At 38.6% G+C, this 27959-nt stretch overlaps 1 protein-coding gene across 5 annotated transcripts; it reads right to left on the reverse strand.

Moving 5' to 3' along the window:
* Window positions 1–2086: 2086 nt before the first annotated feature.
* C9orf72 (C9orf72-SMCR8 complex subunit) lies at window positions 2087–27959 on the reverse strand. 5 transcript variants are annotated; one of them, XM_024213268.2, is made up of 11 exons: window positions 27891–27959; window positions 21864–22350; window positions 18295–18354; window positions 17203–17298; window positions 16139–16203; window positions 13496–13568; window positions 8438–8554; window positions 6485–6720; window positions 5870–5927; window positions 4852–4961; window positions 2087–4756 (listed from the first exon to the last, which is right to left on the reverse strand). In XM_024213268.2, the coding sequence occupies exons 2-11, from the start codon at window positions 22305–22307 to the stop codon at window positions 4570–4572; spliced, it is 1446 nt and encodes a 481-aa protein (XP_024069036.1). In that variant the 5' UTR covers window positions 22308–22350; window positions 27891–27959; the 3' UTR covers window positions 2087–4569. The 5 variants fall into 5 exon arrangements, with proteins under 5 accessions (XP_024069036.1, XP_024069037.1, XP_024069038.1 ...); XM_024213269.3 differs by lacking the exon at window positions 27891–27959 and adding an exon at window positions 26992–27122; XM_024213270.2 differs by lacking the exon at window positions 18295–18354.

Consider the following 27959-nt stretch of genomic DNA (forward strand, 5'->3'; position numbering starts at 1 on the left):
GTCTCTGTACACAGAGAGCTGTTACCCTTCCCTTCATAGTTATGACAGTACCCCAGAATGTTCTATTTGTGGTACAAAAATAACTATCCATTGTCTGTTCCTTAGCATATTTAATGCTGAAATACAGGACAAAGGACAATCAATATTGACATATATATTAGGCATTAAAGCGAGATCTCTCTCAAATTAAGTAGGGTTTTACCAAATTCACAACCATGAAATCTGATCTCCCCCGTGAAATCTGGCTAGTGTAGCGGAGAAGCAGGTCTGGGGGCTCTTACCGTGCGCCCGACTCCAGATGCTCATCCCGGCAAGGCTGGGGAGGGATGGGACTTCCTCTTCCCCTGCAGGGGCCACTCCTAGGCCCAGATCAAACCCATCTTTGGGAACCTCTCCCAGCTGCTGGCTGGGAGCCCAGCTCTGAAGGCAGCACTGCCACCAGCAGTAGCGCAGAAGTAAGGGTGGCAATACTGCAACACCCCTACAATAGCCTTGTGACCCCCTCCAATGGCCCCTTTTGGGTCGGGACCCCTACAGTTACAACATCGTGAAATTTCAGATTTAAATACCTGAAATCATGAAATTTACGATTTAAAAAATCCTCTGACCATGAAATTGATCAAAATGGACTGTGAATTTGGTAGGGCCCTAAACACAAGAAACACCCCCAAACATTGGCTAAGTATTTGAGTTATGCTTTCACTCTTGGGGCTGGTCTACACTGGGGGCGGAATCGATCCAAGATACGCAACTTCAGCTACGTGAATAGCATAGCTGAAGTCGAAGTATCTTGGATCGAATTACCTGGGGTCCACACGGCGCGGGATCGACGGCCGCGGCTCCCCCGTCGACTGCGCTACCGCCGCTCGCTCTGGTGGAGTTCCGGACTCAACGGTGAGCGCGTTCGGGGATCGATATATCGCGTCTTAACGAGACGCGATATATCGATCCCGGATAAATCGATTGCTACCCGCCAAAGACGTACCCTTGGTCTTAAGCTTGGATTCTTCTTCTCAAAAATCTTACACTCCCTGCGCTGGAAATGAAACTGTTGTGGTGTCAACAACAGCACCCACTCCACGGGGTGTTGTGCTTTAACCATGACAGCATATCCTACTGGTGGGCTGGGGACAGAAACAAGATTGGTAAGAGCGCACATACACATACAGGATTGAAGTCATTGTGGTGTCCTGCTAAGCAGTAGCAATCCTAGATAAATGTGCAGTGGAGAATGCAACTTTTTGTAACATCAAAACATGGGGTGCTTTGCTGCCAGTCTTGCTGCAAGCAGGGTGGAAAGAGAGAGAAAGACCCCAAAGAAGTGGATATCAGTTGGGCAAAAAAAATCAGGACGACTTAATAGTAGATGAACGCCATCCTCTTAACCACCACTCCCTCCCCCGCCCAGAGAAATCAGTAAGAAATGTTGCGATTTTCCTGAATCTATGAGATGCGTGTCAACAGGTAATACAGGACCTTGTAGAAAGGCGTGATAGAAAGGCTTACCGGGGATATGACTGAGCTGCCAGTATTCCCTAATATACATAACCCAAGTTTTCAAACCTGAAAACAAGATTTTCAAAAACAGGGACCTGGCTTTAGGCTCCTAAATCTATATTCAGGCAAGTAAGTGGCAACTACTGAGAACCAAATAGCTCCCACTAAGCTCAGCTAGAGGTTGATCGGGCCCCAGTACAATAAAGGGAAATTTAAATTAAGTGGTTTTCAACTGCATTTGGAATTTTAGAAGACTAACATTTTTAAACAGTTACCACAGCCATCCTATATTTGCTCACAAAGACACCCGAAAGGGTTGGTTAAGAGTTTAACTCTCTTTGTCATTCCAGCCTAAGACCCTGCCTTTGGAAGAGTAAAAATAATATTTTTCTTTCGTGAAAAAGGGTCTTTCCCCCATTTTTAGAAGGGCAAATGATTACATAATTCACTCCATCTTGAACACAGAAGTATAGTTCTTCAGCAGAAGCTCCAGAAGGACAAACAAAATCCACACGCAGTTTACTAAAAGGCCTCCCTTATACCACGTAATAAAATTTACAGCACAGCATGCAAATGCATTAATAATTTATTCACTGTACAGTCCGCATCCATGACAATAGTGCAACAAAACTAGCATTTGAATGAGTTCCAGCAGTTAACTGTTTCAAAGTGAAAATGCACAAAAATGTTTTCAGTAAACAATAGAGTTTTGCTGTTAGTAGTGTCAGTATTAAGTTTTCAAAGCTTTATCATGCTACAATAATTAATTCCAGCACTGTGTCTAAAGTCAATTGAACTTTAGCATCTTACTTCCATTTCAGAAATGTAATGTCATCTACTTTTAGTTCTTAATGCCATCTGAGAAGCCAAGCAGTAAAAATAGTTTATGAATTATGCCTTTTTTAATAGGCAAACTGATTAAACATGTATAATGATAAATTGGTGACACATTAAAATGATCTCTGTATCATTGGGTTAAGTCAGCATAATTCTAACAATAGTTTTCCTGATGAGACGCTGGCAGAAGGAAGCCCAATAGCATGAGACATTTTGCAGGGACTCTACAAAAGTGTATTATGTTTTTATTTTTAAGATTGACTTGAAAAAAATTTTTTTTTTAAAGATAAACTTTAATTTGTGAGAGTAATTATGCATGTAATAAGGTAACTATGCATGCACACAGTAAGTAATGGTCATTCACATGTATAATCTTATTTTCATATGAAATTGTAGTAACTGCACATATGTATTAAGTACACAATGGCATACCTTACTTTTTTCCTATTAGAAGTCCTAAATATTTAGCTTGTAAAATACATTTTCCTATAAGAAAATGACAATCACATTTTGGACATTAGCTATTTGACAGTATCCCTTTTAAGGTCAGAAGAAAGGATATTTTAGAAAAGTCTATTATTCTGAAGTGTTGTGTCTTATGTCTCAACTAATGAAACTGAGTTTGAAAATGAGTAGTTCACAGAGCAAACCCATCCTATAAAAAAAAGTTATAACAAGGGCTTAAGTAGTAAAGCAACAATGGCTTTGCCTAGATTCCCAGTTACTAACATAGTCCTTTGGCAAGGAATCTCTAATCATGGAATATCATTAACACACTACATTTACAGAAGCAGATTCCTGACTTTTTTTTTGGGGGGGGGGGGGGGGGAGGAGGAGAAAGGAAAGGGGAGAAGACAGATAGATAGCAGCACGCAATGCAGATGCATCACTTAGCACAGTACACCATGTAGCACATTGGCAAAACCTGAAAAGCTTCTGGGGAATCTGAAAACTACATCCAACAGCTCAGATTATTCAAGTAAGAAATGCTCTGAAAGCAGGTAAAGTACATTTCCCAACTTCCTGCTGTTCTTTATCTTCTGTATGCAAAGCAAAACAAGTGGACTGAGAGGTGAGTGTGTTGGTGTGGATGAGGGAGATTAGCATCTCACTGAACCAGAGTTTGTTTTTCCATCAACACTGTTATTCCTATTAGCTAACAGCCACATTGATTCCTGAATGAAGTTATGCTGAACATATGACAAAGGTAACATGAAAAGAAAGTGTATCTTGAAGTTTGGCTATATTCCAGGGGTTATTTCCAAAAAGAACAGAGGCACAGGTGGTCTAGTGTTTTAATGTGGCCTTTGTTTTTATTCATAAAAAAACAGGAGCAGATTATAAAAAGAAAGGTTGGCAATGGCTGTGCAAGTGTAAAACCTAATTTTCCTGTTTTGTTTTCTGAAAGAGCTCTATTACGTTGGATCATTAAGCACTGAAATGCATGATGGTTCAACATAGTCAGTGACAGAAAATCCTGGTTGGCACTTATACACGCAAAACAGCTTAAATAATGACCCTGTTTTAAAAGCAGCATTCTTCAGATCAGTTTGGCTTTACAATCCACTAAAAGGCAGCACTCTGGCTCCCAAGGATAATGCTGTACAGTACTCCTTCATCTTTAGTTTCTTTTTAATATCCTTTTAAATGCATCATATAAAGTAGCAAAAAAGCTTCTGGTGAAGTTGGAATGGGATGGGGAGCAGGGAAGGTGTTTTTCACACCAGCCCCACACATAGGAAAGAAGACAGAACAAAAAAAGAGTTAAAACTGTCCTTCCAGTTTCTGTTTCACAAAAGGCAGTGCCCTCCATAATGGAGAGGACAAGAAGTATGGTTTTCCATGACAACACTGGGAAATACTGATAACAGGATAAGGAGGGACACAAAATTGAAGAGAAATGGTGGGGAAGCTGTATGATCTCTCTAAAGAGTCAATACAAAAGCCTCCCTTTAAATCAGTTTAAGCCAGAACTGTGGCAAAGTTTACACAACAAACCCAAAATATCATAAAAACTACTGAAATATTTACTTTCACTGTAAACAACAAAAAAGGCTCTTTTGAAGTGTGCTTCCCTAACTGAAGTGACTTTCCCTCGAATACTCCCTCCCCATTTCGACTGGATTGTAGTGTAACTTGCTTTCAGTCACTGCATTCGAGTGCAAGACTGTGCTTATCAAAAAGGGAAAAATGGTGTTTACATTACTAGCTTTCTTTCAGCAGCATACAGGATCTTTAAAATGTCATTAGTACATCACGTTCTTGTACACTAGTGTAGAAGGGTCTCCCAAAGATAAAGGAATGTAGACCAGGTTTGATCTTCTCAGCTAAAGCCATTATTATGTTAAGATCGCCCTCTGCTGTTAAGTCAAGGTCTATTTTTAAGCTACGGAGAGACTTAAAAGGCTTTTTTCCTTTCTGCCTGCAAGAGTAAAGAGAAAAACTGTTACAACATAGAAAGATTTCCTAGTGAACAAGAAATCCCCACCCCCTCCCTTCTATTATCTTTTTACTTACGTATCATCCTCTATGTACTTTATAAGAGTTAAGGCTTTTCTATGAAGGACTAGCAGAAACTGGGCAAGGAAAGTACTCCTCAGAGACAAGCCAGGTTTCAAATGAAAGACCTGTTAAAAATTACAGCAGAAAACTAAATTACATGCAACTCAAGTTTCATTCCAGGAATGTGGAAAACTAAAACATTGAACTAACATATATGTAACAGTTCCTAATTGTGCTAAAGCAAATGTATAATCATGAAAGGATACATTTTGGACAGATGTGATAAGCTGTTCTGCCATTCTATTAAGACAAATCATGTTTTTGCTCTTTTTTTTACATTACTTGAAATGGATCAGATTTGAGTGATTATACAATGCTGCAAGTTCAAGCAGTATTATACAGCAATAGGGGGTGTGCCTTGTTCTTCACAACTGTGTCTAGTATTTTCAGTGTTACATAGTACTGCAAATTAAGCTTGCAATGTTTAACGGCCATCTATTTGTATTACACGGTTACATAGGCAGTGTTGTTGTAGCTGTGTTGGTCCCACTTTGTTTCTATTACACAGTCAGACATTTTAAACCAACACCAATTTCTAATCCTACACGTGGTTGGGTAACAATCCCATGCTGAAAGGTACTGTCCTAGGCTGAGTGCACCTGGGATTCTACCCCCCCTCCCCCCGCACACACATATTTTCACCCCCCAATAGTCATTCCTGGATGCAGCCCCTCCAGTAAAGTACTTTTCAGGAAAAGACCACAGCTCAACAAGAATGGCATGTTGGCACTGTACATACTCAGTATTATATTACTTTTTGATTATTATAGTCATAGAATGACAGATATTTTACAGGAACCTGTAATTAGCAGGTCATAACATTTCTGCACATGTTCAGAGGAATCTCTCTTGTACTACTATTGTTGTGTTTTCAAATAATGCAGGGAAGGATCTATTTGTGTTAAAAAATTTGTTATATGAGAGTAGAGAATTGTTTTTCATCTTTTGCTCATTCTGAAAGAACAGCTATTACCTGCTCCAGGAAGGCTTTTACTAATGTATCACGATGCAGGACATCTTGAAAAACATTCCTGTGAAGAGACAACAAAGAAAGCCTGACATAATGTGATAAGGAGGCACTAAATATATTATATTGGTGCCTGGTAATAGCATTATAGTTAAGGGTCTGACAGAATTTAAAACAAATTAAAAAAAAGTCAGTTTTAGTGAATTATGATATGGGCTTTATTTTAAAAACGTTACTATAGAATATGAAACCGAACTTTTTCAGCCCAGATGCACTTAACAATAACCAGGTAAGCCAATGTCAGCTGTAAATGTACTTAGCTATATAGCATACTTATTTATTATTATTCAACCATATCAGATTGGATGGAATGTTATCAGGAATTTCATTGGGATGGAGTGCTAATGAAATACTGAGCAACAGGTACTCCTTCTGAAGTGTTTTTAACCTCCTATAACCCAATTCCCCAAGAAGAAAACACAGGCTGTTTATCCTGATTGAGGAAAGCACTTGCTGAATAAAACAGAACTGCATTTTATAAGAAAAGGTCTGACAAAATGCAACTACACTGTTATGCTGTCCTAAGCAGTATAATTTTGGAAGTATAAGGATAGTACATACAAATCAGGAGTGAAGCTTTCATCTGTATGAATAGTGATATCCTGAGCCATCTCTTCATCTGAATTGGCTCTCCAAAATGCTGCCAGCTCGGACCTCATGTATCGCCGTTGATTATAGATATGTTCATGGCAAGGGGGCATCTGCTTCACTGTGTTGACATCCACATCTATATGTGTAGTAGGATATGGAGCATACATTACTTGACGGAAGGGCAACACAAAGCTTCCAGTTGCATCCTGTTACAGCAAAAAAGAGTTAGAGAAGTCTCCCAGTTACAAAAAAATACCGGTATTTGAAACAACATTAAAGCACCAGTCTTAAGTTTAAAACAACGTGTTTAAATGCATTTCATTTTTGAGGTGTGTGTGTTTATAATTCTAGTTAAACCCTGTTGTAAAACTGGGTGGTTGTTTAAAGTAACAGTATACACATAAAATATCAATTTTTGGAGGGGGTGTTGGAAAATAGTGATGTGCACATCACTGCATTGTTTCATGACAGTCTTGTTGCTGGTAACACCCTTCCAGCAACTCCCTCGCACCAAATGGCACACCGTTCTCATGCTGCATGATGCTTGACATTAAAGTGAGTTACAAAGCCGTATGCGAAAGGAGAACAGCAACATTACAGCCATGAATGCAGCTTTAAATGAGCAAATACCCTACCAAGTGAATTGAACAGAGGTCATGAGAGAATACCATAGAGCATTATACAATATTTATCATGCAGGAAGCATGACAGCATTTAACTTTAGCCTTCTAAATTTGAGAAGTTTGAGCATGCACAAGTTTTTTTTCTTAAAAATATTTTCAGTGCTGAGAACATAATTTATCTTCACTCCTTGTAGAAAAGCTTTAGAAATTCTCTCAACACGTAAGTAGGTAGCGTACATAATCAGCATTTGAAGTTAGGAACCCTCCACCCAAGTGCACACTTGCTACTGAGAACAAAGAACTACTTAGTCTACCTAGTTAGGAGGCAAACAGATTGAGCTTTTATTTGGTTTTGATAAAAGGCATTGTTTCCCCTCCCCCCCCCAACGATATTGGTACTACTAGGTAAATACAATAAAAGTTAAATGTAAAAATGTGGCTCCCTTGGGTCCCTACTCCTCTCCAACAGAAGTCAGAGTGGGCAGGCAGGGACAGAACATTGGCTCCATCTTCCGAATGTGTTGGCCAGCACAGGTTCCACAATCTGTCCCTCAACGTCATATCATTTAGCTATAGTTTATCATCATCTGTCAAATTTAGTCTGAAAGCTCCTTGGAACAGGGGCCTTGTAATATTATTTGCCTATGAAGCACCATCCACTCCTACAGCCCTTTGTAAATATTTTGAAACTATTTTTCATAGTATGCTGGAGTGCTGGAGACTAACATTCTTTTCTCTGAGTCGGATTTAGCTAGCATATGCAAATTTTAAACGCTTGCCTGTATGGGTCTAGGATCCCCCAAAAGTAGCAAATCTATAGATTTATTCCCAAAGTGAAGGAACAATGACAAAAAACTATTCCTAAAGGGAATGGACAGTACAGAGGAAAAATTAGCTTGAAATTTTTGCATCCCTAGAAACAGCTTTAAGCCATGGAATATAGGTAATAATGTATTACTTGTATTACCATAGCACCTAGGAGCTCTAGTCATAGACTAGGACCTCATTGTGCTATGAACTGTACAAACATCAAAGAAAAAAGGATAGTCCCTGCCCCACAATGCTCACGCTCTAAGTATAAGACAAGACGCAACAGATGGATACAGACATATAGGAGAGAAGTCATGGTTATAATACTGGCATCAGGAATCAACAAGTGAAGAGGAAAAACTTCTTAAGACAACAATATATTTAGGTATTTTCAAGTTAAGATGATTATATTAAGAAATTGTAGGTTTCTGGATACTGGAGAAAAGAATTTAGAAAAAAAAAATCAAAAGTCACAATAAAATTGCCTTACCTTAAGCAATCCTTGAACAAAGAGTCCTGATTCATATTTGAAGGAAGATTCATTTCTACAGAGTCTGGAACACTTCCGTTCTGATGGAGTAAGAAACAGACACAATGTCCTCACTATCTGCAATACAAAAAGCTTTGTAAAAAATAGGCAGATGTATAGTAAAGAAAGTTTTGAACTTAGAACATAATACAGTACAGATTTCAAATAAGTGATTATCCAAGAAGTTCACTACACATTAGAAAAAAGAATGCTACAATAATGTCAAATAGTTACATACTGACATCTAAAAGTAGAGGTATTAAAATTAAACCACACTCCTCAAGACTACATATTAAATGAAAATAACACAGAACAAATATTAAACGGAACATCTAAGGTGGCATAGTTTAATTGTTTAGAGTCAAGAAACACAGAAATTTAGGTTACCACGGCAACATCAGCTTTGTTCATGTTGTACATCCAGTATAATTTTTATGATATGCTTTAATAAGTGTTCTAAATGCTCTTACTCAGAAGATGAGAAAAAGCATGGTCCATGCTGCAAGGAAACATTCAGTGGAAATAGATAATGAGCAGTTGAATGACAATGAAATAGAGTAGGAAATCAATAATTTGAGTTGTTCAGCAAATGTCTTGCTCAAAAGATGCTCTTGCTGTAGGAACTTTGACAGCTAATACTTATGTCAGAAAATGCAAAAACCTGCTTTAATGATGCAGTGATAGGTGTTTTTGCATTTTCAGAAAGACTAATAAAAAAAATCACTAAAGCAGACTTCCTGAAGGCATAAGTATATGTTTATTTTAAGCACTCCATCTAGCTGCACCATTAACAGAAACATAGTTCGAGGAGAGAGTATTTAGAAGCGCTGCTGTAGTTGTTACACAATATGCTCTTAACCTGTTTTCAGACATGCATTTCCCCAGCTTCTTTTCTTTTTAAAAAAAATACTGTGTATGCACAGCATGCAATTAAGATGCCCATAATTTTTTCCACTAATTTAGACTTCTTTTGCCACAATAATGCACATTTCATGATATACGTACATTCTCCTGCTTCTACAACCCCAAATATTCAGCAGCTTTTGTCTGAGCGCTCAATCATTTTATTTTTTCCTCTCTTTAATCTACTTCTCATTGATCTGATCAGAGATGCTCTAAGTATTAAGCGGAAAAAAAGAGCAACAGCTCTTTACTAATTAGTTATTTTAAGTATCGTGTTTAGAATACATACGTATTTTATCTGAACAATTTACATATAGATTATTATTTAATATTCCAGTATTGCCTAGGACTCCCAGTCATGGAGCAGGACTCTATTGTGCTAGGCACTGTACAAACTAATAAGATGACTCTACCAGCCCCAAAGCTTACTATAACCATGTCCTCTTGTTGTAAGCCTATTATATTAATATTAGTGAGTATTATACACACCCACTTAAGAGACTGACTCCCAGAACTAAAAAGAAGTCTTACAATGAAGGAAAGTTCAATCTTGTAAAATAAACTGGAACTCAATAAGAGGCGTACCATTAATTCGAAGCATAATCAAATAAAAAGACTGCATATGGGTTTCTTACATATAAATGGAGTTCTACAGAGCCACACTGCAGTGTCATGCCATAGCTTCATGAGACAAACAGTAGTAGTAGTAGTAGTAGTAGTAGTAAGTATTTACATTACTGTCGAACCCAGAGGCCCCAATACAGATTGAAACCCTATTGTGCTGGGTGCTGTACAGACAGACAAAAGACAACCCCGGCTCTAATAGCAGTGGTACAGGTTGCAGTCATTAATGGCACATCTGCCTCACACCTAAATGTTCTAGGACTACATGTTACTACAAAGTCCTTCTCAGCTCCTCTCTGACTTAAAGGTGCATATTAAAGGCCCCCCTTTTGGCGGAAGGACAGAGAGGCAATTCATCTGGAAAATTCAATTTACTGATAAAGATAGCTTTATTTTCTCCATCATGAGTTGCCTCTGCAATTCTCACTGTAGGAGATTAACTAGCAGTATTCACACTACAGGGGGTGGGACTGAAGAATGGCTTAATTAAATAGGAATCAAAGGACAGTCCTTCTGACCCAAGCATCTGATATATCCCAGATGAATGTAAGAATAATGTTTTGTGAAAGTGTGAATTCAACTCCCAGCATCAACCTGCTATTTTAAGAGACACCTTTCTAATAGAGACACAAAGTGAGTAAATTAATATCTTTTATTGGATCAACTTCTGTTGGTGAACATGACAAGCTTTCGAGCTACACGAAATTCTCCTTCAGGTCTGGACGCCTTTGTGTAGCTCCAAAGCTTGTCTCTTTCACCAACAGAAGTTGGTCCAATAAATGATATTACCTCTCCCCCCTTCCCTCTCTAATATACTGGGACCAACACTGCCACATCATCATGCCAATAACCTTTCTAATAGGGACTCTCAACACATTTAAAACTGGCACATCTGCATAACTGTAACCAATTTGTACATACAAATCCATTCAGAAAGCCTCAGAGTTAAAAGGGCTTCCTCCATTTCATTTTTCCAAACACAGCTGAACAGGTTTTCTAAAAGTATTATTCTTTTAAATATGTAGATATGCAGGGTGGTTTTGATTTAAATCATTAATCAGGAAGACTCGATTTAATCATGGTTTTCTACATAAAAGTGCATTCTTGTTGGTTGTTATAACCTTAATACACATTTTTCACAACTCAGAGATAGATGTAGGTTTCATTTTTAGAAGGTACACACTATACATTTTTAAACAGTGATTTAGTTTGAAAACTTTTTTAGTTTTACAGCTATATCAGAAAATGAATGAGTGTTTGGTTATTTAATTTACCAAAGGTAATTGAAGCAGATATTTATGAAGTCATTGGGAGATGAACTATCTCCAATTCAACAGGTTAAACATTAATATTTGGAGGATTTTCTTGCCATGCTGTATTAGAAGGAGAACATCACCAGACAAACATTTAAATTGTTTTAACTAAAACAACAACGTTAAGTATTCTGGATTTTTTTCTTCAACAGCAAACATATAATATTTAAAAAAAAACAAGCATATGTCCCTTGCTTCTCATATTTATTTCCAGACTTCTTCTCCTTGTCTGGATCTATTACGCCTCCAACAATCTTCTATTCATTGAACTTTTTGAAACTTTGCACTTTTAGAGAGAGGTAAGGGATTGACTCTGTGTACAAAAATTGGCAGCGGGACAACAGAGTTGAGGTCTGTTATTTCTCACCTGTATATATTATTTATTTATTTAATAACATTTTTGCTGTTAACAAGCATGTTACCTCTAAAGACACAAATCCAGTTTGAGAACTGCAAAACTAAGCATCTCTGACGGTATCTTCGAGACTAAGCACTGAGTCCCATTGGGTAGATAGAAAAATTAACCTAAATAATCTATACAGAAGCCTCTGAACCCCGTAAGATTGAGTCCTTAATCCATGAACTATTGGAACTCATTTACAAAACCTCTCAAACATTACATGAATATATTGTCCCATACTACAGAATTAGAATTTATAATTCCTATTCCATGATGAGATATCTTTGACCTATAATGTATCTTAATTAAAACTATCTTTAGATAGGTTTCTTCCTCAAAAAGCATTTTATCAAAAAAAATCCAACTGAAATAAAACAAATCCAATTTTTTTTTAAATCATGGATTTTTATCCACCCTGTAGCTGTATAATCACCTGACAAGTTAGTAGGCTTAGGAAGAAACAGTTACTTACTGTAACTATGGTTCTTCTAGATGTGGTGCAGACATGTATTCCATTTAGGTGCGCATGTGCCCAGCCCACCAGAACTGGATAAATGTGCCTAGCAGTACTTGTAGAGAGGTGGTATTGGTGCCTCATGGCTGTAGACCCTCCCCCGGCTACATGAGGTGGTACCACCCCAACCCTCCCTCCGTTCCTTTGCACCTGTCTTTTTTTCAAAAAGTGGTAGGTGTGGGGAGAAGGTAGTTTGCCATAGGAGTCTGCAACCAGTTATTCTTCTGATTAATGGTAGCACCACTGAGAAGGCTGTCTTCAGAGAGAAAGCATAAAGAGCATTATCCTGATATTCCTGGCCTTCTGCCTTAGTCCTCTTCCGTTAAGAAGGCATTCAGCCACTGCTTCCTATACTTTCTGATCGTGGAGGTGTAGGTAGCATAAAGCAAGCATCCTTTTGATAAGTTAGTTCCACAGACACTCCAGACAGCAAACATGCCAATCTACCAACGGACATCTTGCTATTGCAGGACTCAAATTTTATAAGTTTGCACCTGCACTTTGGATCTTTCATGTCTCCACTGAAACCCAGAACCTAACTGAGTTTACTGACCAAGTCACTAACATAATTCAGTTAGTACTGTTTTATTTTTTACATTAAAATATTTAAAATGTATCATTTATTTATGACTAAGGCTATGAGGATCATGGGGAAACTGCAGCACAGAACAGAAGTGCAAGGAGAAATCAAAGAACTGAGGGTGGCGACTTAGAAAATTTGCATCTTACATATGCATGAGTGACTCATAATAGTTTGGTGCTCATTAGATATTGTGTAAAGGCAATTTGTGATCCAGAAGCACAGCAAGTTTTACTCTGCAGTTGGGTATTCAATATGATAAAATTATGCATAGATTCGTTTATTTAGATAATATCCATTGCAATAGCTGAAGAGCTAAATGTTAATCCAGATGCCATCAGTTTATGCATATGGCTAATAAAAAAAATCTAATCCTAAAAACTATAGCCTCATTTTCCATAATTTCATATGCACAATAAAATAAATTAGTTGCTAAGAACTGTCAGAATACAAATGATAAATTATTTTTCATACTCAATTGCCAACCAACCATACAAATAAAAAAGTTCAATAGCAGTACAGTGCTGCTCCTGCCACATCAAATATATTTCTGGGAAATATAACATTTAACTGAATAATATTTTACTTTTCATTAATTGCCACTTTTACATTACTGCAGATAATCTGCTGACAGGCCAAATACAATAATCAGAATCCAATTTTGAGAATTATAAAATGCATTTACCTTATTAACTTTCTCTGCACTGCTACCTATAACCACAGAGCAACCACAAGTCTGCAGGTGTGAACTTATGGCACTGCAAATTAAAATGAAATACAGATTAATAAATACAACAGACTACTCCAAAACAAGTGCTTCAACATAATTCTATATGCAGAAATGAAAAACAAAACAAAAAGAAGCAGGCTTCAAACAGACTTTTCTTTACTTACATTACTAAACCTTTGGATTTTCATAACGTCTAGATTTTAGTATGATTCATTTAAGAAATAGGAATCTGTTTTTTTAATTACTACTATGAAGCCATCCTGGCTGAACTGAATTAAGTTACTGGAAGGCTAACTTAATTATGGGTTTAGTGTTTAAGAGTATAAGGTAATTTATTTAAGATAAGCAAAAGTAAAACTATACCTTCAAATTAAGGGAACTTGAATTATACAGTGATTAAATAGCTTTCATTGGTAAAAGAACACAGGCACTACAGTAAGGTTCTGAGTCTTGCTTCTTTCAATTACTAAACACATCAGGGCCTTGATCCCACAAGCATCTGCTACCACATATCTCAGTACAAAAAACCAACACCACTTCAGGATCTAAGGTAGTACACAACACTGAAGAGTTCTTTGTATGTATGAATATACTTCTGCAGTTGCATTTTGGAGTTCCACAAGGACGCATGACTGTGCTTAATTTTCACGGTCAGAATTATTATAGTCACTTTGTCAAGTCCAATTTTTATTCAATGAACAAAAAACTCAAAATATATACTGAAGCCATGATAAGTTTAAAATTTTAATCTGGCAAAAGCCAGGAAGCTCCCCTATTCCTCAAGGGCATAACTGTGAGTAGTGCAGCACAAGATGCTCAGCTGAACAGGCTATATGCAATGTGTAGCTCTGGGGAATATACCATGTTGGTTTACTGAATCAGTTATAATGCAGCTATTTAGTAATGAGAATATACAGTGACCAAGTGCTATTCTCTGTACCTATATCTTAATCAAAAACAAAAGAGCGAGGTCCTGTTATTTGTTGTATCAGAGCCATACTAATAGAATGCTGCATTAACACAGGACCAATTTCTTTTGATGTCTCTTGGTGGAAAGCAATTCACCTACAATAAACCATGTAGGATATGCTCTCAACGTAAAATCATGACTGGTGTGAAGAAAGTAAATAAGGAAGTATTATTTACTCCTTCTCATAACACAAGAACTAGGGGGTCACCAAATGAAATTAATAGGCATCAGGTTTAAAATAAACAAAAGGAAGTATTTCTTCACACAACGCACACAAGAGCTGTGGAACTCTTTGCCAGAGGATGTTGTGCAGGCCAAGACTATAACAGGGTTAAAAAAAACTAGATAAATTCATGGAGGATAGGTCCATCAATGGCTATTAGCCAGGATGGGCAGGGATGATGTCCCAAGCCTCTGTTTGCCAGAAACTGGGAATGGGTGACAGGGGATGGATCACTTGATGATTACCTGTTCTGTTCATTCCCTCTGAGGCACCTGGCATTGGCCACTATCGGAGGACAAGACACTGGGCTAGATGGACCTTTGTCTGACCCAGTATGGCCATTCTTATATTTTTCTAAAAGCTAACTTGCCTCAGGATTGAAAACCTACATAAATCCTTGCAACAAAGTGCTTTATGAACACTAAATGCTATGAAACTGCTAGGTATATGAACACAGTCACTATTTGATTTGTGTAGTGGGTGTTTGGTACTGTACAACACAGTGACGGTTCTATGAGCTAGGGACTATCTAAATTCACCAGGCAATTACACAGAGATGTTTTGAGGAATGACAGAAGATCAATAAACACCCCCATTAAAGATGGGAGTGTGTTATGTGATTTCCTAACACAAGAGACATTTGTGTACTGATTTACTAATGGTTAACTATTTTTATGTTAAAGAAAATGGAAGAATTAAACATTCTGAGTACAGAAGAATGTGCATGACATTTATGGATTTGTCATTCTTTATCTGTGACTTTAACCCATGACTTTTCCTAAACTTCCTATGACATAACCACTACCTGACTTACTGTGTTAAGAAACTCAAAACCCTTTGTCTATGTCCCGTCTGAATACTTTTATCGCTTAGGCAGACATATAAAGAAGCGATACGAGCGCTAACGTCGCCTCACCCCAAATTAACTCTTAACCACCAATACAACTAGACTTTGAAGAATTGGATTTTTAAAAAACTATTTTGACATATACTGATGTTTATTTTTAACCATTTTTTCTATTTAAATTTTCACATTGGTGGGAAATTATGGGGAGAGGGGTTTCAGACAATTATTTAATGACAAAAGATATTGAGATTCAAAAAGTTAAAGCTTTGTAACTGGTAAAACACAAATTGTCAACATTTCATGTCAAAATATACAAAGCAAATATCAAATCAAATGCTTGCAAGCTCTGAAGCAGCATTTTTCTTACTTGCCTATCTGTAACTTTGATTATCATTGATAGACAGATTTTTTTGTTGCTTTGTGCATATCTGGAGAAATCAACATTTACCAATAAAAATCTAATCCTTCCAAGCCTAAAAACAACCAATTAAGAGACACTGGCATCATTTACTTTTAAAGTGGTTTCACAACAGCATAAAACAGAGAACAAGACCGTACTTGAGGAGAAAACCTTCATGGCAACTGTCCCCAATGTCATCATCATTTAACACTGTGTCACTTATCTGGAGTGCAAAGGAACAGAAAGAAGGGTTAGATGACGTGGTGTAACAAGCCACATTAAAAACATTTTATTTTGGATTTTTAAGGATATGTGGTGATAGCTTAAGTGACTCCTAGACAATCTCAGGGCTGGTCTACACTTACCCCCCAAATCGAAGTAAGGTACGCAAATTCAGCTACGTGAATAACGTAGCTGAATTCGACATACCTTACTTCGACCTTACCGCGGTTCAGACGCGGTCCACACGCGGCAGGCAGGCTCCCCGTCGACTTCGCGGTACTCCTCTCGCTGAGCTGGAGTACCGCAGTCGACGGGGATCACTTCCTGGTTCGATTTATCGCGTCCAGACCAGACGCGATAAATCGAACTCGGAACTTCGATCCGCAGCCGTCGAACTAACCGGTAAGTGTAGACTAGCCCTCAGTTTCACAATTGTGAGGAATCAAGCATGTTTAAGACTCACAAAAATACAGCTCTTCCTGTTTTAAACCGTTAACCTCTGAGGGAGGTTAACAGATATTAAGAGACAGAAAAGAGTAATTATATCATCTAATCCATTTTCCCCCAGCTCAACCACCACTGATATCGTTCCCAAGAGTATATTTTTAGTGCTTCAATCAAAATATTTTAAACTGGCCCAAGTGATGGTGTTTCCTCTCCTGTCCAGGGAAGGATTATTCCACATTCTAATAGATCTCACCATTAAAACTCTTTCCCCTAATATTAATTTTATTTGATGACATCCTTTCCTTTCCCTTTTTAAAAAGCATAATACAGTTGACAGCCAATTTTGCTAAGTGTTGATCAAAAATTATTGCTACTGCTCAGATATTTATGAGAAACTGCTATTAGCAAAAATACCATTTAGGAGAGTTTCCTGTGCCAAACAGTTAAAGAGAATCATGATTTATGGTATCAATTATTTATTTTACCAAAGGCAACATTAATAAGAGTGGCATAGTTGCTTCCTTTTCAAAACGCAGCAAACATAAGGACTTACATTTATTTCTTCCGGAACACTGTGTGATTTCATAGATGAAAGAAGTTCCATTACAGGAATAACTTCTCCCGTCAGCATTGGAATGATGCTTTGGCCCTGTGCAATAAATAACATGTTGTGAAATAAAAGCATAGCATGCAGTATAGAAAGCTACTAGTAACAGAAATTTTTAACACTAAAGACAGAATAATTTTAGCTTCTTTATTTTTTGGTGGGGAGGGCGGCAAGACCACAAGACTAGAAGGGAGCAGGAAATTGATACATATGTTTTTCATATATTCATACGTTTTTCAGTTTTGCTCATCAAAAATAGCCAACTGGAAATAAGCAGCTGACCCAGTAACAAGAATGTTTATAATTAGTTTCAAGGCTTTTATTCTAAATACCCAATCAATTTGGCTTGACTTGGACAGGATAGATCTAGAGGTAGGTGACTGTATCATAGTGTATTAGATGTAATTATCAGTAAATATTATATTTCTAAAAGTACATGTTTTGGAGACAAGGAGACAAACAGATAGAGGCTCATTAGCTAGATTAGCATCGGAATCAAATGATGAGTTCTCTGATTTTATACTTTGCAACAAGCTCTAGGGTTGTGCTTTCACATGTATTGCTTCAGAAACCAAATTCTCTTTGTAATCTCAGCCATGAAGTCTATAATGACTTCTCTCTTGGACAGTTACAAGATAATAGTTACCAAGCATCAGTTCTCTGATCCAGCTGACTAATGACCTAGTAAAAACCTACCCATGAGTAAACAAGGGTAGAAGAGTATAAATGTAAGGAAGCTGCTACCTTTGGAGAACATCATGTTCGAGTAAGTGGCCTCCCCATTTCTGAAAGGTAATATTCTTCACAGAGTTCCACTTTACCCATAAAGCGACGGGATATAATTTCCTTCAATTTGGTCATAGCTTCCACCATCTTATCTTCACAAAGACTGCCTCCTGTGCATGGCAGCTCACTCTGCTAGTCCAAAAATATCTTCCTGGATCCCAAAAATAAACAGCAGTACCGACTTCTACAGTCACCAGTTCCAGTAATAGCTTTCTGATGGTATGCCATATGCAGTCAGTCAGTCACTCTTACCTGATCCTCCATTCTCTCCGTGCTTTCCAAGACAATCTTCTGGAAATGTTCTTGCCTCTCCTGAGCAAGAGAAGCAGTTAATTTTCACACAAGTTATAAAAGCTCCAGTATTTGGCTATAAAATTATGCACCCATCAGTCAACTGGTAAATGTTCTTCCCTGTAGAATCACACTTCTTTGATTCACATTTTGATGTTCAAGGCATTTTCCTTTATAGAGCTATTTTGTGGCAAATACTACCCCCCCATCACCCGCCCTCCCCATAAACCTCTAACTTGTGGGGGGGGGGACGGGGAGGAGGAGGGAAGCTGAAATAAAACAAAAATATCCTTCACTCTCTGATCACGAAAATACCAGATGGATCGGTCTCAGGGGAAATAAAGATGCTAAATTCAGCTATGCTGATTTTTACTTATTTTTTTCACTGCAAAAGGAGTAAGTTGTTCCAGCTTAACAAAACAAGGGAAAAATGCAATCTTCAGGAAGAGGAAACTTATTTGCTTTTGGGAAGGGGATTTGTTCCATATCTTGAGATACTGGCAGATCTTCAATACATTAACTGTTCTAGAACTAAATATTGCAGACATCCATGGAAACGTCAAGGTACTTCACCACAGGATACACAAGAGGTCACACCAAAAATTCAGCGAGAACTTTGGCAGCGTCAAGTCATCAGAACCTCAGTAGTGAATGATGATGATGAACGTAATCATTTACAACAATTCAGCATAATATGCTATGAAAACTTGGCCCTAATGAATGGCATAGTCAGAACAACATTATAGGCAATGAATATTTTGCACGCTCCAGAGATGTCTTCTTATAGAAGCTGAAGTGTTGCCACATCTTTCGCAGGTTTACTCATTAATCTCCTGTGACTGAGCTACTCAAGGCTGATCAACTGCAGAACAGAAAGCTTACATACCTCCTCAGAATAGATGAGGAAGAAACAAGTTAGAGTAGATTTCCTCCTGCCAATGATAAAACCTAAATGAATCTGAAACAAGTGCCTGTGAAAAACAACATTGGTGCTATATAGATCCCTTAAAGGCACTTCCCCTCCTTGACTTGGGCTCCAATGAGAAATAACTTCATTGACAAACAAGATTCTTGGTTTTAAAAAAATTTCAGTCTTCATGTAGTTGAAACTGAACAAATTACTAGAATCCCTTTTCTCTTTTGAAATTCTCTGCTAGGAATTATTGGACAAAAACACATAAAACTTCAAATATCTAGCTTTGTAAAAGCTAAACAAGATTCTAGACCTATTTGGAATGACTTCTAAACAGTTGCTTGTCTGTCTATGTCCAGCATTCTAAACATAGATTCAGATGTATGCAGAGCAAAGTGGATATGCCCAATGCAGGATGCTATTTCAAATCTGTAGCGAGTTTCTCCCTCCTAATACAATCTGGTTTGAACTGCTGATCATCCTATGACAGAACTCTTGAAAACCTGGAAGACATGGTATCTGGTAGGAATGCCAACACACACTGGTGGCATCAATTAAGGCAAGACTTCAAGACATTTGTTTTCCATTTTAACCTGGCATGTTGGGTTGATTGATAACTGATGTAGAAATCTGCCTTTGTTCCAAGAGACACAGTATTACACATTTTCTCATTTTAATAATATTTAAATTTCATATTATTATGCCCAGAAACTGTCAGACACTGATATCTAAAATGTATACAATGCTATATTTGTAATCTACATTTTTAGAGCATCTATCACTGAGGTGTCTCTATTGTGGGCAAGGACTGAGCTGGGATAGAGATAACGTATGTAGAAGGGCTCATAACTGCTCAAGAAAAAACACAGATAAATAACTTTCTTTCAGAGTTTAGCACTCTGCCACTGACTGAGCCTGTCTGTTCCAAGAACAGCTGGTGGGAAAACAAATAAATAAAGTCAAAGATCTCACAACTAGTTTTTTGGGGTTGACAGAACATTTTCTGCAAGTTCCAGTGTAGCTACAACTCCAGAATTTCATCATGAAAATCTTTAAATCTGTACATCAGGAAACAAATAAATGACTGCTTCCAAAAATGAAGTGTCATGTTGAGTTTGATCATTTTGCCTCTAAAAGGTCAAAGCGTAGAACAACACAAAAATGAAGAAAAGATCTGTCCACAAGCACAAGACCATGATAAACATAACTAACCTATGGTTGTTACAGAATTAACTGCTAAACAACATATTTGAGTTTTAGGAGATAGGACTGGGCATGAAATATTTGTGACATTGCCCTCATCTAGAGAAAATGAGAGTTTAAATACCTATTCTTCCTTTGTAAAGTATGACAAAAATATCAATACTAGACATGCTGGAAGACAAGTTTCCACAGGGTTATCCTATGGAATCAATAAATTGAGTACTCTGACAAAATGGGAATTAGGAGATAAATTACTTGAGTCTCCTACCTCAAAAATAGAATCAAATAACTTTTAAGAGGTGCTCTTTTATAAAATATATATATTTTTTTTATTGACTAGGTCCTAGTACACAAGATAAAACTAGAATTTCCGCCCCCATCAGACAGACACTTTAAAACAACATCAATGCTTACCACTTTTTCAAGCAAAATTATAAGATGCTTATTAGCTATGAAGCATTGGGATTCTCTTGCACAACAGAATTATACTGAAACAACTTTTACTGTATAAAGATAAAGCAGCTTTTTCTTTTTTTTCTAAAACACATTCAGTCTGCAAAGAAGCTTTTACAGCAAGACCAGAACTGAGTTATGTAATCCTTGAACACAATTTGATTAATAAAATTGCCTTTGGGATTCCAAATGAACTGTTCTTGCACTAAGTGGGAACTTGTGTCTTGAATCCTTGCTTTTTGTTATGAAAGTGTGTTTTTTTCATTTCCCTTGGTTCTGTTACTTTTATGCAATGTTCCTGTTTTAGTCTAAAAGTTCATATTTTCTTGTCATTTTAAGTACTTACGTTAGTCATCAATATGTCTCAAAAACCCTACGTGCAGGATGTTAATACTCTGTATAGGGATTCAGCTTACTCAGCTTTTCCTGTTTTGGGATCAAACACACCGACAGCATCTTTCCAAAAGGTGTTGAGGACGTACAGATCCCAGTACCTTTAAAGGCTCATATACATTTTCTTAGCTGGTGCTTCAGTGCAGCATAGGGAAATTACACAGGGTTTTGTGTGCCCACAGTGTTTTATTTTATAAAAATAAAAGCAACACAATTTTTATCATAAGCATGGGGAGGTAAAAAATGTTTCCATAGGAGGCTAGCATCAACTGAATAGAACTGTAGGGGACCTCAGGCAAGTCGTTACCAGCCCTGATAGGAGTTGCATGCGCTCAGGTGCAAGCCCTGAATTTGGTAGCATTAGGATCAATTTTTAACATACAACTCCAGCAGTTGTATTGAGGTAGAGATTTTATTTATAGATCTAAGATCAAGTTTGTTTCTTGGATTGTTATGTAATGTGACTCAGGGAGACTGTTGCCTTTACAAAACATATACCTATTTTCTATACAATGATTAAAAGTCTTACAGGTTTTTAACATTTGGTTGCAATAAAGAACAAACCTACCTTATGCATCCATATTCTTCCTTTCCTTATAATATGTGTTAACCTATCAACACACACTCTGTGAAGAGGAAGATAGAAGCCAAGTTCACTTTGTGGAAGTATAATTGATAGTCCATATGTACTTCTGTCCCCATTCCAGTTTCCATCAAAGATTAATGACACAATAATTACTCCTTTTTCTGCCAAGACAAAAAACTTCACATCTATTGCTCCACTCTCTGCATTCCTAAGTATTTCCCCATTCAATGTGTGATTTGCAAGAAAAGTTATTTCTCCATCACTGAGAAGCATCTGTTCCGTCTTTGGGGCCCAGATGTGTCTGACTCTAGGTCCAAGAATATTGTCCCAGTAGGCAAAAGTAGCAGCTAGTAATGGTGAGTCCCCATTCAAGGAGATCTCTGTCTTGGCAACTGCAGGAGAAGGAGGTGGACAGAGAGCTGACATGACTGCTTCTTAACTGTCACATCATAGAGATTTTTTCCATCACCTAGAAAAAAAGAGTTTTAAAAGAGAAAAGAGTGAGATTAGCACTGGTTATTTGTTTGCCCCTTTTCTTCTTCACTAAACAGATGACAGACAAGTTTTGATTTCTACCTTATGCATTTGGGATTCTATTCTAATCTCCGTGTATGGATGAAGTCTACAAGTGCACTTTTGACTTAAGTATAGTTGTGTGCACAAGTCTGTTACATACGAGTGGGATAATAAAATAAATCCTGTGATTGAATTTAAAGACCTAATTGTTGATTAAGGCTCTTTCAATTCCCTATATGAATACACTAAAACCAATTAGTATACACCAAATATGAAGCTACAGCTAATTTTTGAGAAATTACATATATCTTGAATATTTTCATGAAACTCACAAATCAAGTTTATGTGCCAGACACTTAATTTACAGTGTTGATTTCTCATTAGAAAGCTGTAAATCTTGACCATTTTGTGTTAATTTGTAAATGATATCTAGATACCATGACAACAAACAGACAATTTATAAATGCTATTTAATAAATACAGATACCACATACTACTATTAACGGATAGACTTGGTATGATCTTGGCATACGTCGTCTCCCTGCCCCACACACAAACAAAAGAATAATGAAGTTAAAATCACCATTGATTTAGTGAGGAGCCACATCTTCCCCATATAAGAAAGAAAGGTCCTTTCTGAGCAGAAACCTAACACTCAACCACTAAAGCATCTCTCTTGAATCAGTTACATAGTTATCTACATCCTGCAATTTCTGCACATGAGCATCAATTGCTAGTGCTGTTTATAATGTACTGCTGAAGAAATTCCTTCCACAAAAGTCAGATTGTTTTATTCATCTCTGCAAAAAATATTATAAGTGCTTATACACTTAAAAAATAGCACATCTGCTTAAGTATTTTCTGTTCCTGCACTGAGAACCATGCAGGCAGATCTATGAGTCCTTGCAGTTTTCAGGGCATGACTGGAGCTTAAAAGAAGAAAAACATTCATTTAACAAGTTCAAATTCTTAAGACAGAATACATAGCATAACGACAGATGCACTTCTTAGATCAGGGGTAGGCAACCTATGGCACGTGTGCCGAAGGCAGCACACGAGCTGATTTTCAGTGGCACTCACACTGCCCGGGTCCTGGCCACCGGACCGGGGGGGCTCTGCATTTTAATTTAATTTTAAATGAAGCTTCTTAAACATTTTAAAAACCTTATTTACTTTACATACAACAATAGTTCAGTTATATATTATAGACTTATAGAAAGAGACCTTCTAAAAACTTTAAAATGTATGACTGGCACGCAAAACCTTAAATTAGAGTGAATAAATGAAGACTCGGCACATCGCTTCTGAAAGGCTGCCGACCCCTGTCTTAGATACTGGCGAGACACTATTGCCTCACCCCCAAAAGTGTCAAACTGTACATTTCTCAAAATGTTAATAATTTTAGGAAATACAGACTTGTTCATAGTTGGACTACATATACATTTGAGGTGTGCAAAAGATAAAGCATATATTCAACTGCAACATTCCGCATAGAGCCTGCAAGAAAGACACCAGCATATTCCAAAGAGAAAAAACTAAAGACTCTGAAGTTTAAGGTTGCTTGCCACAGAACTTGAATTGGGATTGAGGGGAAACAGGTATTTTTGCTGATACAGACTAACATGGCTACCATTCTGAAACCTGTCACAATGGAGAAGAACTCAAGATAGCAGGATATTAGCAGTACTAATAGAATACTGACAGTACCAACCCTAGGCACTTATTAAATTACTACTGAATTTTTTTCATTCTTAAAGCACAAGACCCTGAGTTATCCGGGTGCTGACTACTGACTCTTTTTCAAACAGCTCTAGTGCTTTCTGGTTTTAGTGACTTATGCAAATTTCAGAATGTTTTTCTCCTTCATCCTACCATCTACAATCAGACCCATTTTATTTAAAACATAACAGTTGGGTGGCTTATTATCATTACACCTGGCTGAAAAAAGATACCTTTTCAAAAAAAAAGTTTTTGACCAGCTCTAGTTGTAATATTTTTGCACTAAGCTGTATATTAAACAAAATTTGAACTTATCCCAAGTGTTTGTCTCTTTCCCCTACCCAATGTTTGTCTACACTTAAAATGCTACAGCAGCACTGCTGTAGCTGCACCACTGTAGTCCTTCAGTTACTCCTGAGGGCATTCTGAACCAAAAAATTAAAAATTCTGCACACAATATTTTGAATTTGTGCAAATTTTATTTATCAAATAAATTTGGAAGCTCCAGCATGGCATTGGGGAGCACAGGCCACTGGCTGCACAGAGGTGGGAGATCATTGTGAAGCTCCCCCACGAGGCACGGATTCAGCAGTGAGGCTGCACCCAACCCTGTCACAGCGCAAGGACTGGGCCTGCCCCAGAAACACCCCAGGACCATGCCCCTCTGTGCCAGGTACACCAGGTGTGGGCAGGGAGGCTCAACAAGGCAGGATCCAAGTGTGGAGGGATTGAGGTGTGGGTTGAGAGGGTTCTGCGTGGGGCAATCTGGATGCGGGCAGCTCAGTGCGGAATCCAGGTGCAGGGGGGATCTGGATGCACAGGGGCTTGCTGGGGGGTTCTGGGTGTAATTATATGGGACTCTGCAGGGGTGTCCAGGTGAAGGTGATTGGGGCTCAGCGGGGAAGGATACAGAGCTTGGCAGGGGGGTATGGGTGTGGGGGGGCAAACTGGGGGGGTCCAGATGCAGCTGGTTGGGACTTGGTGGGGTGGGGAATCTGGCTGCGGGTAACTTGTCTGGGTGATCCAGATGCAGGGGGAGTGGGGCTCATGGGTGGGGTTTCTGAGTGTGGGGGGTGACGCTTGGCAGGAGGGTCTGCGTATGAAGGGGTCTGGATGCACGGGAGTTGGGTGAATGGGGGAGCAGCTCCCTGTACAGGGGGGATCTGTCCCCCCTAGAGCTGAGGAGTGATGGGTGTAGGAAGTGGGAGTGGGGCGAGTTTGCAGAGCTTCCTTCAGCCAGGGGGGAAAATCTGGGGGTGGATCTGACCCGGCCCCAGATGCTGTGCAAGGGAAGAGGAAGTTCTGTCCTCCCCAGCCCTAGCAGCTGAGCCCGGTGCAGAGTAGGAGCCACCAGCCAGGTCTTCCCCCATCCCTCCTCCTGCTCCACAGTGATTTACCTCTCTGCCGGCTGCCCTGGGCCCCCGAAACATAATGCTGGGGAGAGTCGCATGATGGCTCTTCCCCGCAGAAAGTCATTTTTCTGCGGGGAAGCAAAGAAATCTGAAGTGGGACATAAATTCTGTGGATGCACAGGAGTAATTCAGTGTACACCACCTACGCCAAAGGGGGGGATTCTCCCACTGGTGTAGATAATCCTTCTCCCTAAGAGGGCATGTGAAAAATCCGCAACCCGATTGACATAGTTAAGTCAATTTAATTTTCTAGTGTAGACCAGGCCTCTATCTGTATCTGGGAGTCTCTTCCTCTCTGTATTCCACTGTCTATTTTCATTTATTCTACAATAGTAATTCCATCTCTCCATTCCACTCTCTTTTCCTGTGTTGTGTACACTTTGCCTTTCAAGCTCTCCCTCTAGTTTTCCCAAAAAATCTCCTCTCTTTTCTCATAGCCTCAATCTCTTCATTTTCTAAAAGAGCGTACTGACTTAAATAAAAGCAATTTAAATCACCGATTTTAATAATTCTTTAAATAATCAATCTTAATTCGGTTTTGCGTTTGTATGTACTTTCTTTAGGAAAATAACTATTTAGTCTCACTGGCTGGTAACTATTAAGCCATGTTGATTAAAAACTAAATATAGCCTTTGCACTAAACTTGGTGCTTCTTAATGTTAACCAGGATACGCTGTATTTATACACATTTTAAGTTATTTAACATAACTTACATTTATTCATAGTCTTTTATACATTATTTTGTTAGAAAATGGTGTATGATGCATTTTTTACTCGATTAAATTCTCTACTTTTATGGAAACTCAAATCCATTAATTTTTTTAAATGTTGTTTTTGTGCATTTTAAGTGTACCGGATACATAAGAAAAAAGTTTATCAAAACATATTTTGCATTTAAAACTAACATTTATTAAACAAAGGAATTATTAGCTGCTGTTGGTGAACTGAATTGATTGTTTCTGTTCATCATGTCCTTCAAGATTTTAGAACTATTAGATCTCATCCTTATACCCAATTTTTATTCATAGACTGGAAAACAAGTTTTCTTGCTTCTTCAACTCACAATTGGTTTCTTAATAAACTCGTCATTGAACTACTTGAATGAACTGAAATGAAGAAAATAGTCTCTCTGTACCAGCAGAAAAGGCTAATGCTGTCAAAAAACTGGCGAGTGACTTTTGCCAGTTCTGTGGTTTGACTTTCTTTAAAGCACAGCAGCAAACACATACTGCTTAATATTATTTTTTGTATTTAATTTAAATTTTAATAGATTGTAACTAGCTTAGGCCTTAACATAGGTTGTCAATTTCAAATTTAACTTTAAATTAAATAGAATTTAGATTTAACTAAAAACCAGTTTATTTATTTTTTAAAGGCGTGATGCTACTGAGTTATCCAGCCTCTCCATTCCAACAGGTTATTTTGACTGGAGTGAAATCTGCAAAGCTCAAGCAAATGCTTACCCAACAAGGAGAAGAAAGGCACCACAGCACAAAAGGAGGAAGAGGTGTGAAAGTTCTTACTGCACAGCCTGTGAGACAGATCCCTCCTTACCCCAGGCTCAAAACCACAGAAACATGAAAACATAAGCTACCAAAAGCAATGACACACTTTACTGGAGAAAGCAACAGAGGGTCCTGTGGCACCTTTGAGCCTAACAGAAGTATTGGGAGCATAAGCTTTCGTGGGTAAGAACCTCACTTCTCCCCTTGCATCTGAAGAAGGGAGGTTCTTACCCACGAAAGCTTATGCTCCCAATACTTCTGTTAGTCTTAAAGGTGCCACAGGACCCTCTGTTGCTTTTTACAGATTCAGACTAACACGGCTACCCCTCTGATACTTTACTGGAGAAGGCGGCTACTCACTGCACTGGGGCGGTGGGTAATGGCCACAGGTGGGCACCAGAGCCATGCCCCACTAATACCACCACCCACCTCTTGTGTGTCTCACTTCACCTCTAGAGCTCGATGCACTTTGCAAAGGAGGCCACGATCACAACCCCTGCTTCTCAGGTGGAGAAACTGAGGCACGGGCGGGTGAAGTGAGGTGCAGAAGGTCACCCACCAGGTTAGTGGCCGAGCTAGGGACAGATCCCAGATCTCCCGCGCCCCAGTCCAGGGCTTGGTCCACCGAGCCCACACAGCCACCCCCTCCCCGTATACGGCATCCCCTCCCCCTTCATAACCGCCCCTCCCCCCCGGCTCGCGGGTGCAGCCCCAGCTGCGCGATGAGCCACCTGGCTCCAGGCCCCGCCCGCTAGGAGACTCCCTCTGTCCCTGACGGCAACGGCCACAACGTCCCCCCTCAACCGCTGCGGGGGAGACTCGCCCCAGTTACTCGCCCGCCCAGCCCCCAGCCTCACCTGCGCAGCCGCACTCCCCGCAGCCGCCCGCCGCGCGCCGGAACCGCCACACTGTACGGACAAACAAGC

The sequence above is a fragment of the Terrapene carolina genome, unplaced genomic scaffold (assembly GCF_002925995.2).
Source record: "Terrapene carolina triunguis isolate 2854851 unplaced genomic scaffold, T_m_triunguis-2.0 Scaffold35098, whole genome shotgun sequence".
NCBI classification, from domain to species: Eukaryota; Metazoa; Chordata; order Testudines; family Emydidae; genus Terrapene; species Terrapene triunguis.

Excerpts from the sequence above, each read along its gene's own strand:
- C9orf72 (XM_024213268.2), bottom strand. The coding sequence starts at position 22,307 with ATGTCAGCTCTCTGTCCACCTCCTTCTCCTGCAGTTGCCAAGACAGAG. Across the intron at positions 17,299-18,294 it reads CGGAGAGAATGGAGGATCAG|GGCCAAAGCATCATTCCAAT; the intron begins GTAAGAGTGACT and ends TTTATTGCACAG. Across the intron at positions 4,757-4,851 it reads AAGTACATAGAGGATGATAC|GCAGAAAGGAAAAAAGCCTT; the intron begins GTAAGTAAAAAG and ends TTACTCTTGCAG.